Source organism: Phacochoerus africanus, chromosome 14 (genome assembly GCF_016906955.1).
Source record: "Phacochoerus africanus isolate WHEZ1 chromosome 14, ROS_Pafr_v1, whole genome shotgun sequence".
Classification (NCBI taxonomy): Eukaryota; Metazoa; Chordata; class Mammalia; order Artiodactyla; family Suidae; genus Phacochoerus; species Phacochoerus africanus.
Genome location: NC_062557.1, coordinates 19,509,186 through 19,520,130, shown reverse-complemented (window position 1 = coordinate 19,520,130; position 10,945 = coordinate 19,509,186). Strand labels below are relative to the sequence as shown.

The 10,945-nt window shown below is 54.1% G+C and overlaps 1 protein-coding gene across 1 annotated transcript; it reads right to left on the bottom strand.

Annotated features, from left to right (window-relative positions):
• Positions 1 to 1,211: 1,211 nt before the first annotated feature.
• Positions 1,212 to 6,498, bottom strand: SOST (sclerostin). The gene is made up of 2 exons (XM_047757843.1): positions 6,105 to 6,498; positions 1,212 to 3,120 (listed from the first exon to the last, which is right to left on the bottom strand). The coding sequence occupies exons 1-2, from the start codon at positions 6,319 to 6,321 to the stop codon at positions 2,699 to 2,701; spliced, it is 639 nt and encodes a 212-aa protein (XP_047613799.1). The 5' UTR covers positions 6,322 to 6,498; the 3' UTR covers positions 1,212 to 2,698.
• Between the last annotated feature and the right edge of the window lie 4,447 nt (positions 6,499 to 10,945).

Below are 10,945 nucleotides of genomic sequence, written 5' to 3'. Positions count from 1 at the left end.
GCTGCACCCTCAGCATATGGAAGTTCCTGTCTAGGGATCAAACCCACAGCATGGCAGCAACCTGAGCCACAGCAGTAACAGTGCCCTGATCCTTAACCTACTGAGCCACCAGGGAACTCCAGTAATCTCGTCTATCAAGACTTTTTTTTTTTTTTTTGCTTTTTAGGGCCGCGCTCCTGGTATATGGAAGTTCCCAGGCTAGGGGTCCAGTCAGAGCTGTAGCCACCAGCCTATGCCAGAGCCACAGCAATGCAGGATCCAAGCCATGTCTGCGACCTACACCACAGCTCACAGCAATGCCAGATCCTTAACCCATCGAGTGAAGCCAGGGATCAAACCCGCAACCTCATGGTTTCTAGTCGGATTCTTTTTCACTGCACCACAATAGGAACCCCCTCTCAAGACTTTTGAGAGAAGTACAAGACATTGCCCTTGCTTGTGAAGAGTTTACCTTTTCACCAGGGAAGCATAAAACTCACACTGGAGAAAAGGCTTGACTGAACTCCAGCGAGCTTGGTCCTAAGGCGTACTTGGCTTTGTGTCTCTCCAAGTGCTAAGCACGGCTTGGCCGGGCGAGACAGGTGACCCACGAATGGATGTTGCATGGAAGACACAGAGTCAGGAAGGAAAGGAGTGATACGAACAAAGGGGCTGGACGGCTGAGGAGAGAGGCATCAGCAGGGGCTGGAGCATCTCCAGAAGTTTTAGGGAAGAGGTGACAAGGAAGACGAACCCCCAAGAAAGAGCAGGAGTTGTGGGGGGGTGTCAGCTCAGGGGGCCGGAATCAGGACAGCTCTGGCCACTTGGGGGTCATTAAGGAAGATTGGTGGAATGGGGGATGGGAATCAAGCAGCCTTACTTGTCAGACCTCGAAGCTCAACTTGATCCTGGGCAAGGAGGAGCTACTGGGGGATGGAGAGCAGGGGTATCGATGTGGGGAGAACAGTGTTTGGGGAAGACATTGGGGCGGGCAAGCTGCTAACGGGAGAGCAGGCTGAGGCTGATACAACAGCCTGCATAAAGGGAGGAGGTCTGGGTTTGGAAAGGAAGGGACGGAACTTGACCTCTCAAAGGAAGGACATAATTGCTACAAGGGCTACCATAACCCTGTCAAAGGGGGCCTCCAAGGTTTAAGCGCCAGGGACCAAGAGAAAGATGTTAACGGTGACAAGAATGACCACATGTGGTTGACAAAACAAGATCACATCCTCTCCGTGTCACTTCATGGTCTTTATTAACAATGCCTCTGGGTTTTGAAAGAACAGACGGGTATTTCATAAAGCAATATTTAGGTTGTCCTTCTCTACAAGGAAAACTTTGGCATAAATAACTTAAGTGAGAAAATAAATAGGTAACTTAACTCTTCTTTAAAAACTGCGATGTTCATTCTTGGGGACAAATCCCACATGAAAAGATGGCAAAAACAACCAGCTGGGTAGGCTTTCACACGGCACGTGCTTCTGCTGAAAAAAAAATTTTTTTGTAACAATGAAAACTGCACAGAAATTAAGTGGTGTCTGGAAATGATTTTCCAAAAAGGTTTTTGGACGGCAGCTATGAAGCTTCGCGGTTTCTCAGCATATATACAGCACTTGTCATTTTTTCCCCAATGATATTATTTTAATATAAGATATGCCATCCCACGTAACAGCAGTAAGAAGCTCTTTTCCAGCCAGAAATGTTTCCGTGGGTGGGAGGCAGGAGGAGGTACCTCGGAAGGGACCTGCTGGTGTTTGAACGGGCGGTGGCAAGCCCAGGGTATGGGTCCTTGAGCTCTCCTCTCTGCAGAAAGTGATGACAAAACATGGCCATGGAGTGGCAGGCTGCTCTTTGGGAACAGGGGGCTATTTCTGTGCCTCCCACCACCCTTGGGACCGTCTTCTCTACCCCATTTGATGTTGTTGTTTCTGGGTCCTTTGAGATGGAGGGGTGGGGGTAGCCAAACATCTGGGGAGAGCAGCCTAGGACACATCACAGCTTCTTCCCCGAGTTAGTCAGCCAGAAATAGACTCCTTTCTTTTTTCCTGCTTGTTTTTCATCTTTGGCTGTCACATCAGAGGATTACAACTCCAAATGCTGGAAGCGACAATATCAGTGATTCAATCCAAGTCTCTCTCCTCTGCCCATTCAGAGGGACTCATAGGACAGCAGATTCTTCCAGATGCTAATCCCACTCCATCTCCATTTTATAAAGAGGAAATCGAGGTCCGGGAAGAGAAGAGCGTTATCAGAGGTCACCCAGCAAGTCAGTCCTGGGCACAACACGGCACTAAAGGCTTTCTGACTGGCAGAGAGCTGGGGGGTGGGGGTGGATCTTATCGAACTTTCTTAACCAGTCCCTGGACTCTTCTCACTCCCCACTGCTCCCTTAAATCCCCAGGGCAGTGAAACGCTTTCTTTCCTGCCCCCTCGGAAGTGGGACCTGCAAAGGTAGGCGGCCCCGGTGGGCGGGGCTACGTGGCTCAGTGTCTGTGACTCAGTTTCCTCCCCTGCCCCGGGACCCCCTAGGAGGGAGAGAAGAGGGGGGCTTTGCTGACACCTGGGATCCACAGGGCCTGGCTCCCTCCCGCTGCAGCCAGGAAGGTCTCAACCTCCGGCCCTGGGTTGCAGGCACTTAAAATGAAATACAAACGCTCAAACCGCGCGCAGGGGGGCGGAAACCTGGGGCGCCTGGGTGCGGGGCGCGGCGCCACTGGCTCTAATAGGCGTTCTCCAGCTCCGCCCGGTTGGCTTTGGCGCCCCGGGCGCGGGGCCGCAGCTTCCGGCCCTTTTGCGGCCGCGCGGCCTCGGGCCCGAAGTCCTTGAGCTCGGACTGGTTGTGGAAGCGAGTGAGGCGCTTGCACTTGCACGAGGCCACCAGGCGCACCTTGCGCGCGCGCGGCGCCGCGCCGCCGGGACACATCAGCTGCACCCGCTGCGCGCGGTAGCGGTCGGGGATGCAGCGGAAGTCGGGCCCGCTGGGGCGCCACCACTTGCCGCGGCCGATGGCGTTGGGCAGCAGGCGCGCGGGGCCGCACTGGCCCGAGCACACCAGCTCGGTGACCGGCTTGGCGCTGCGGCACGGCCCGTCCGTCACGTAGCGGGTGAAGTGCAGCTCGCGGCAGCTGTACTCGGAGGCGTCTGCGGAGAGAGGCGCGCGCGTGAGGGCGGCTGCCCAGTCGGGCCACCCGCCGGGCTCCCTCCAAGCCACCCTCGCCATTTCCAAACCTGCCCTCTCCCTGGACGCTTTGGCCCTTGGGGATCTGTTATGCGCGAAGGCCCCGGGTACTCTGGAGCTGGTGGAAAGCTCTCCGGCCCACCCTGTCCCCCTAAAACTTTGGGGTCAGGTGACTGCTTCAAGGTCAAATATGGGCTCCACCGCTGTGTGACCTTGGGCAAGTTACTTAACCTCTCTGTGCTTCCTATCTGTAAAATGGCTGGTCTTGAGGATTCCGTGAATGAATCCATTATGTATGTATTTCAGGGGACACCGCCTAACACACAGTAAGTGCTAGAAGTGTTGGCTCTTGTATGTTATTATTATTCCTCTCCAGGGGGCCCTCTTGGCCAGAGGTAAGTCACATCTGTGCCACAGGGTCCCTGGCCTCACTCTCTGAATGGCTTTGGCTTCTTCCAGATTCCTCTTCTGGCTGGGAGGGCTGGCAGAGGGGATGGAGGAAGGAGCGGGGCTGATTGAAGGTACTAAATCAGGGCAGCCGCTGAGAAGAGAGATGGAAGGGGAGGTGCAGCCGAGTCTGAAATCATCAGATGGGAAAGGAGCAAGGGTGGCCTGCCCGGCCCCTCATGACGGCCGTGGCCCCTGAGGCCCAGAGTGGGGAAAGCACTTGCCCAAAAGGCACAGCTGGTCTCCCGGCTCTGCTCCCCTGGGGCCTCAGTATTTCTCAGCTCCCACAAGGGCGTTTGCTGGAGCCCATGGAAGGCTAGGCTGATGGTCGGGGAACAAAGGGCTGATTTTTTTGACTGCCTTTATCTCCCTATCAGAGACAGACCAAGCTCTGATTGGAAACCTACAGCTGCAGCTGCCGCAAACATGTATTAGGCACCTGCTGTGTACCAGGCACTCTGCCAGGCCCGTCTTTGTGTGTGTGTTTGGGGGGGGGTACATTTGATGGACACCTGATGGTGACACAGGCTTGCCCCCTGCTTGGGGGAAGGTTGGGCTCTAAGGCCTGGCTTGATCCCCCTGAGACACCTTGACTGTGTCTCCCACTGTGGGCTTAGACCCCTGGGAGCTTTTTTACACGGCTGGTCCTCATGTGAGCACCTGCTCATCTCCAAGGGTCTCATAGGAACAGTTCCAATGTGACACAAAGCAATGAAAAATAGTCCTAAGACCAAAACCAGAGAGGAGGCGGAGAAGGCCAGGGCCGCAGCCCTGGGAGAAGAAGCACAGCAGGAGAGACGTGGGGGCTGCCCTCCTCTCGTGGCTGGCCTTCTGGTTTCTGGGCGGGTTTGGCATCTTGATCCCTGCTCCCAAGCCGCAGGGGTGGTGTGTGGGGGCGGCCTCCTTGCCCAGGGAAGGAGGCTGTGGGGCTTTCCAAGAATAGTACCCCTAGGTCAGGCTCTTCCTCTGCAAAGGGTGACTTTGTTTTGAGCACGAGGCTTCCTCTGGGCCAGTGGCTCACATGGGAGCCCAGGGAGGTGGCGTCTTGTACTCGAGCCCATCACTTGAGCTTAGTTGACCTCCCCTGGACAGAAGCAGAGAAGAGGCACTCCTACCCTCCCCCTTTAAAGACGGGTGGTTCCACCAGCCTTATCTGGGGGTGCCCCGTGCAGAGCCCCCAGTCCCCGCTGGTGGTGAAGCAGGGCAGAAAGCTGGAGCCTGGGCAAGGGGGACTCCCTCTCTCACCTGGACCATGGCCAGAGGGCCTCACTCTGAAGTGCCATCCTGGCCCCTGCCCCCAGCAGTTCCCACCTGCTGCAGGGCCAGCTGTGCACACTGCCCCCCAGGCTTCTCCGTGGGGACCTGACCAGGAACCCAGGTGCGCCCTCTGCTGGGGCCACTGCCTTTCTATCAGGGTCAGTCTCCCTCCCAGGGCGGAAGCAAGGCCAGGTCTGGGGTGAGGTTTTAGGACAGATGGGGCCACCTGTGTCCACGCCCTGCACAGAGGATGCTGCCTCCCGTCCAGGGCCTGGACCCAGCTGCCCCCCAGGTCAGAAGCTAAAACTGTGCTTGCAGCTCCCATGCCTTCAGGTGCCAGCTCACTGGCTAGACCAGGGGTGGTGGGAGCTGGAAGGATGCCGCTCTGGTATCTCCCACCACTTGGTGGAGATTTGCTCCTGCTTTTGGCCCTGACACCACACCCCACCCCACCCCACCCCCTGCCAGGGCTGACTTGTAACGGGATCCAAGTGGCTTCAAATCTCAGTTCTCTGCTTGCTGACAAACCGCTTAATCTCTGAAGCCTCCGTTTCTTCACCTTCACCTTGGGAGTTCTCCGGGGGTACATTTCGGGTGCAGCCCAAATGGTGTCTGCATCCAGCAGGTGCTCATAGATGTGAGGCTCCCCTGCCTTGTCCCCTCTCCAGTGGCATCAGCAGCTGGACCCCGGTTCCCCTCTTCTCAGGAGAGGAGTGTTTGGAGTCTCTTTTCTGAGCCCCTGAGCCTGTCCCCAGGCTGTACCCTCACCACCTCAGCCCCCTTCCTGCTCTGGGCTCTCACTGCCAGCCCCCTGCCCGTCCCACGCCCTGGCACTTGAAATCCAAGGCTTCGCTGGCATGCCATCCTTCCCCTACTTCCAGGTAGGACTGTCCCTCCGCTGGTGCTGACAGTGGCTCCCAGTGTACCCCAGCGTGTCAACCCTGGTCTTCGACCCCCACCAAAGCTAGAACATAGGTAACCAAAGAGGACCTACGGTTTAACACAAGGAACTCTGCTCAATATTCTCTAATAACCTATATGGGACAAGGATCTGAAAAAGAATAGATGCGTGTATATGTATGATTGAATCACTTCGCTGTACACCTGAAACTGACACAACCCTGTAAGTCAACTAACTACACGCCAATAAAATTACAAAACAAAACAAAACAAACAAACAAACAAAAACCACCCAAAGAGAACCCTCCCAGGACCCTTATGCTACAAATGTTCTGCTCCATACCTTTGGTCTCGAAGGGGTGGTGGGGAGGCCTCCCTCCGTTCTCTGCCCGGTTCATGGTCTTGTTGTTCGGCTCTGGCAGAGGCTCCGGGTACTCGCTCAGCTCGGGGATGATTTCCGTGGCATCGTTCTTGAAGGCCTGCCACCCCTGGCCCTCTACCACGCGGAAGGCTGCGTGTACCAGCAGGCAGACGAGACACAGGGTGAGCGAGAGCTGCATGGTGCCAGCCGGAGGAGGGCACTGGGCCGTCCAGTAGCACAGGCTCTGGTCCCCAGCCTGGCCACGTTTGCCTTTTTAAAGCCCCCTCTGCCTCGTGCCAGCCAATGAGGACAGGCTGGGGCAGGGCTGGTCCCATGCTTCCCTCAGCCCAGGGGGAGGGAACGGGGTGTGCTCAGAGCAGGCCCTCCCCCAAAGACTTCTCCTCGGGCTCAGAAATCTCCCCAAAGTGCGGCTGGTGCTCCCAGGTGACCCACAGCGAGGGGGCGGGCCCGGCGAGCCTGCTCTCCGTGCCTCCCTCCCACGCGCAGGCGCCTGTGGTTTTCAGATATCAGAAGGAGCTCCAGCTCCTTGCCTCCACCTCTCTGGGCCCCTCGGGCTTTCTCAAAACCAACCTGGACCAGCTTAACAAAGAAAACGGCAGCTCTGCGTCCTCCATAGGTCTCAGCCCAGCTGATCCCATGTCTCAGACCAAGTTCATTTGTCTTGGGGGTCTACGGGTATCTGTCCCTCCCCCCACCCCTTCCCCTGCCCCAGAGCCCGGCAGAGGCAGGAGGATGCTTTTTAAGAAATCTCCTTGGCCCTCAACTCCATGCAGCTCGGCATCAATTATCCAGACCAAGAAAGCGCCACTCGTATCCTCTGGAAGGGAAGAGGGAAAACCAGAGGGCCACAGCCAGCGCTCCTGCTTGGTGGAGGGAGCAGGGGTTCTGGGTTCAAGGCCAGGATGCACAGTCAGCAGGCCCTGGTGATGGAGACAAGGAGGAAACCTCAGCTCATGCTCCTCAGAAATCCTGCGTTTGGTGACAGGCACGTCTTGGTAATGTGCTAATGTGCCAAAAGCAGTTATTTCCCTGGGCCAGGCTGTGGGAAGGAGCAGAGAGCAGAAAATTCCTTTTCTTAGCAAAAGCGAAAGCCAGCATTTTTAGTGCTAGCATTCTTTTTCTTGTCTCCCAGCCCCTTACATTTTTCAAAGCGAGCTCTGAGGCCATTATGGAAAACCTTATCGGTGCAGAGTACAGGGAACATTCCGTGAAGCCACCCCAGGTCCAGCCAGCCACAGAGAACCCAAAAGGAATTGCTCCCTAGGCCCTGGAGAAGAAAGAAAGGCCCCGGGGGAGGCAGGTTCACACCTGAGGTGCAGGAAAATGAAGGAGGGCCGGTGGCCGAAGCTTTCATTGCAGATGTATTGTCTGAGGCGGCACAGCCCCTCCCGGCCCTGGAGGAGGCTGGGAAGAGGGCCGTGGCCCAGGTCCCCTTGGTATTTTCACTGGGCAATGAATCAGCGCACCCCACCTGCAGAGCCTCTGCAACGCCTCTGCCACCTGCCTCGACTTGTAAGTCGCTGTGTCCATCTGCGGCCGTCTGTCCCTCCTTTCCACCATCCATCACTCGACACATGAATGCAGCTGCTCTGACAGTTTTACAAGCCAGACAGAAGCCCCTACAGGAAGGGCCTTCTCTGATACCTGCTTCCTAAGTCAGTTTCCTTCAGGGCAGACGAAAACAGCTGTGGCCATTGTTGGGGGTGATCTATCTCTCCCAGCAGAGCTGGCCTGTGTTGTGAGAAAAGGGGGCCCTGCGAGCCCCCTCCCCTTGTCTGTGACCCTCCAGCCTCCTTTTTCCTTGCTCTGGAATGTGAGCCATTAACCCTGTTGCGGCCAGACAACTGTCTTCTTGCCCTGGACTTCGGAGAGGGCAGTTCCGCTGTCTGGAGTCTTTGAGCTGGTGAGAATGATGCTGGAGCCCCACCTGCTGTTGGGATCTGCGGCTCAGCCACAGGAAAGGGACTCGGTGGGGACCATCCTTGGAACACGTCTGCCACCTGCTGGAGATGGGAGGAAGAGCCAGCGACCAGAGGATGGCCCGGCTCAGGATTTCATTTATTTTATTTGAAACTGAAGTAATGTTTAGGGAGAGCGCAGGGGAAGGAGAAGGAGAAGAAGAAGAAGACAAAGGAGAGGAAGGGGAAGAGGAAGAAGAAGAATCCAGTGGACTTGACCTTCTAACTTATCTCCATCCTTTAGAATTACTCTCTGCCAAGGTATTGGTCACGCTTTCCATAGAATGTCTCAGAGAGAATTTACTATGATGCCATCTGCTTTTCCCCTTAACACTAATTCAGCTTTATATTTATTCAGTCCGCAAACATGGCAATGTTCAGAGCTAGACAATACTCCCTGGAATTAGACTCCCAGGGTTTTAACTGATTTCTGTTGTGGGTAGTTTAGGGTGTTCCCCTATTCTCCATAGGGATGCTGTGAACATCCTTGGACAAAGACATTTTTTGAATTAAACTTTTTATTTTGTGGTCATCGTATCACGTACACTTGTACGAAATAATACAGAGAAAATTTCCTATTCCCTTTGCCTAGTTTTCTCGTATCATCTTGCAAAACCCAGGGTTCTGACATTGACCCAATGCACTGGTCTTAGATTTCCCCAGTTTTATTTGTACCTGTATGTGTGTGTTTAGTTTTATGCAACTTTATCGTGCGGGTTGGTTCAAGTAACCACCATCACAGCCAAAACAAAGAACAATTCTGTGACCGCAGAGATGACCTCTCCTTGCTCTCTTTTTTTTTTCCTTTTTTCTTAGGGCCGCACCTGGGGCATATGGAAGTTCCCAGGCTAGGGATAGAATTGGAGCTGTAGCCACGGGCCTTCACCACAGCTCACAGCAATGCTGGATCCTTAACCCACTAAGCGAGGCCAGGGATCGAACCCTCATCCTCATGGATCCTAGTCGGGATCGTTTCCCCTGCACCACAATGGGAACTCCTAATTTCCCCGTTTTTATAAGGACGTCAGTCACATTGGATTAGCGCCCACCCTGATGACCTCATCTCAACACCTGCAACAACCCTACTTCCAAATAAGGTCATGTTCTGAGGTACTTGGAATAATAGATGAATATTGTTATCTTTTTCCTTTTTTTTTTCTTAGAGCCACACCTGAGGCGTATGGTAGTTCCCAAGCTAGGGAACTACCACAGCCACAGCAATACCAGATCCTCAACCCACTGAGCGAGGCCAGGGATCAAACCCACATCCTCATGGATACTAGTTGAGTTCTTAACCCGCTGAGCCACAGTGAGAACTCCTCAACATATAAATTTTGGAGGAACACAATTCAACACATAATAGCATGTTTCTCCGCAAGGCTGCCAACGCCAAGCTTGAGCTGTTAAAACAATTTCAATTGGGAGTTCCCGTCAAGGCTCAGCGGAAACAAACCTGACTAGTATCCATGAGGATGTAGGTTCGATCCCTGGCCTTGCTCAGTGGGTTAAGGATCCGGCGTTGCCATGAGCTGTGGTGTAGCTCTCAGACACAGCTTGGATCTGGCATTGCTGTAGCTGTGGTGTAGGCCAGTGGCTACAGCTCTGATTCGACCCCTAGCCTGGAAACCTCCAGATGCCGAGGGTGCGGCCCTAAAAAGACAAAAAAAATCAAAAAATTAAAAAAAAATAAAAGAACAAAGTGTTATGGGCCTTTTATTTTTTAATTAATTAATTAATTATTATTATTATTTGCTTTCTAGGGCCACACCTGCAACATATGGAAGTTCCCAAGCTAGGGGTCGAATCAGAGCTATGGCTGCCGGTCTACACCACAGCCAGGCAACTTGGGATCCAAGCCGCATCTGTGACCTACACTACAGCTCACAGTGACGCCGGATCCTTAACCTGCTGAGCAAGGTCAGGGATGGAACCCTCACCCTCATGGATACCAGTTAGTTTCATCGCCACTGAGCCACAGTGGCAAGTCCTATTATGGGCCTTTAGAGAAGAGAACACCCTTGGGGTGGATCTGGGAAGATGTGGCATTTGGACCAGACTCTGAAGGACATGCCAAATTTGGAAAGTAAGTTATGCTCCCGGGACTCGGGACTGTAGAGTGTTTGATTTGAAAGAGACCTCAGGGGTAAGTTTGCTTCACTCTCCACTTGGCTCCCAAGCCCCCCATCTCTCATTCATGGAAACTGAGGATTCTTTTTTTTTTTTTTTAAGGGCTACACCTTCAGCATATGGAAGTTCCCAGGGAGGGGCTGAATCAGAATTGGAGTTGCAGCTGTGGGCCTCCATGGCAACACACAGCCACGGCAACATGGGATCAGAGCTGCATCTATGACCTATGCCGCACCTCTTGGCAACACCAGATCCTTAACCCACTGAGTGAGACCGGGGGTGGAACCCACATTCTCGGGGACACTATGTCAGGTTCTTAACCCACAGAGCCACAATGGGAACTCCCCAACTTCTTTTTTTTTTTTTGTCTTTGTTGTTGTTGTTGTTGTTGTTGTTGTTGCTATTTCTTGGGCTGCTCCTGCGGCATATGGAGGTTCCCAGGCTAGGGGTCGAATCGGAGCTGTAGCCACCGGCCTACGCCAGAGCCACAGCAACGCGGGATCCGAGCCGCGTCTGCAACCTACACCACAGCTCACGGCAACGCCAGATCGTTAACCCACTGAGCAAGGGCAGGGACCGAACCCGCAACCTCATGGTTCCTAGTTGGATTCGTTAACCACTGCGCCACGACGGGAACTCCCCAACTTCTTATAAATGGGTTGGCAATTCAGCAGGTTATATAGGTCAGAGACTGTCTTTTTCACAGTTAGACTCAGG

What these genes read in the sequence shown, in the direction of transcription:
- SOST (XM_047757843.1), bottom strand. Translation starts at nt 6,321, where the DNA reads ATGCAGCTCTCGCTCACCCTGTGTCTCGTCTGCCTGCTGGTACACGCA. An exon ending in CCACCCCTTCGAGACCAAAG is followed by an intron (nt 3,121 to 6,104) that starts GTATGGAGCAGA and finishes CTCTCTCCGCAG; the next exon opens with ACGCCTCCGAGTACAGCTGC.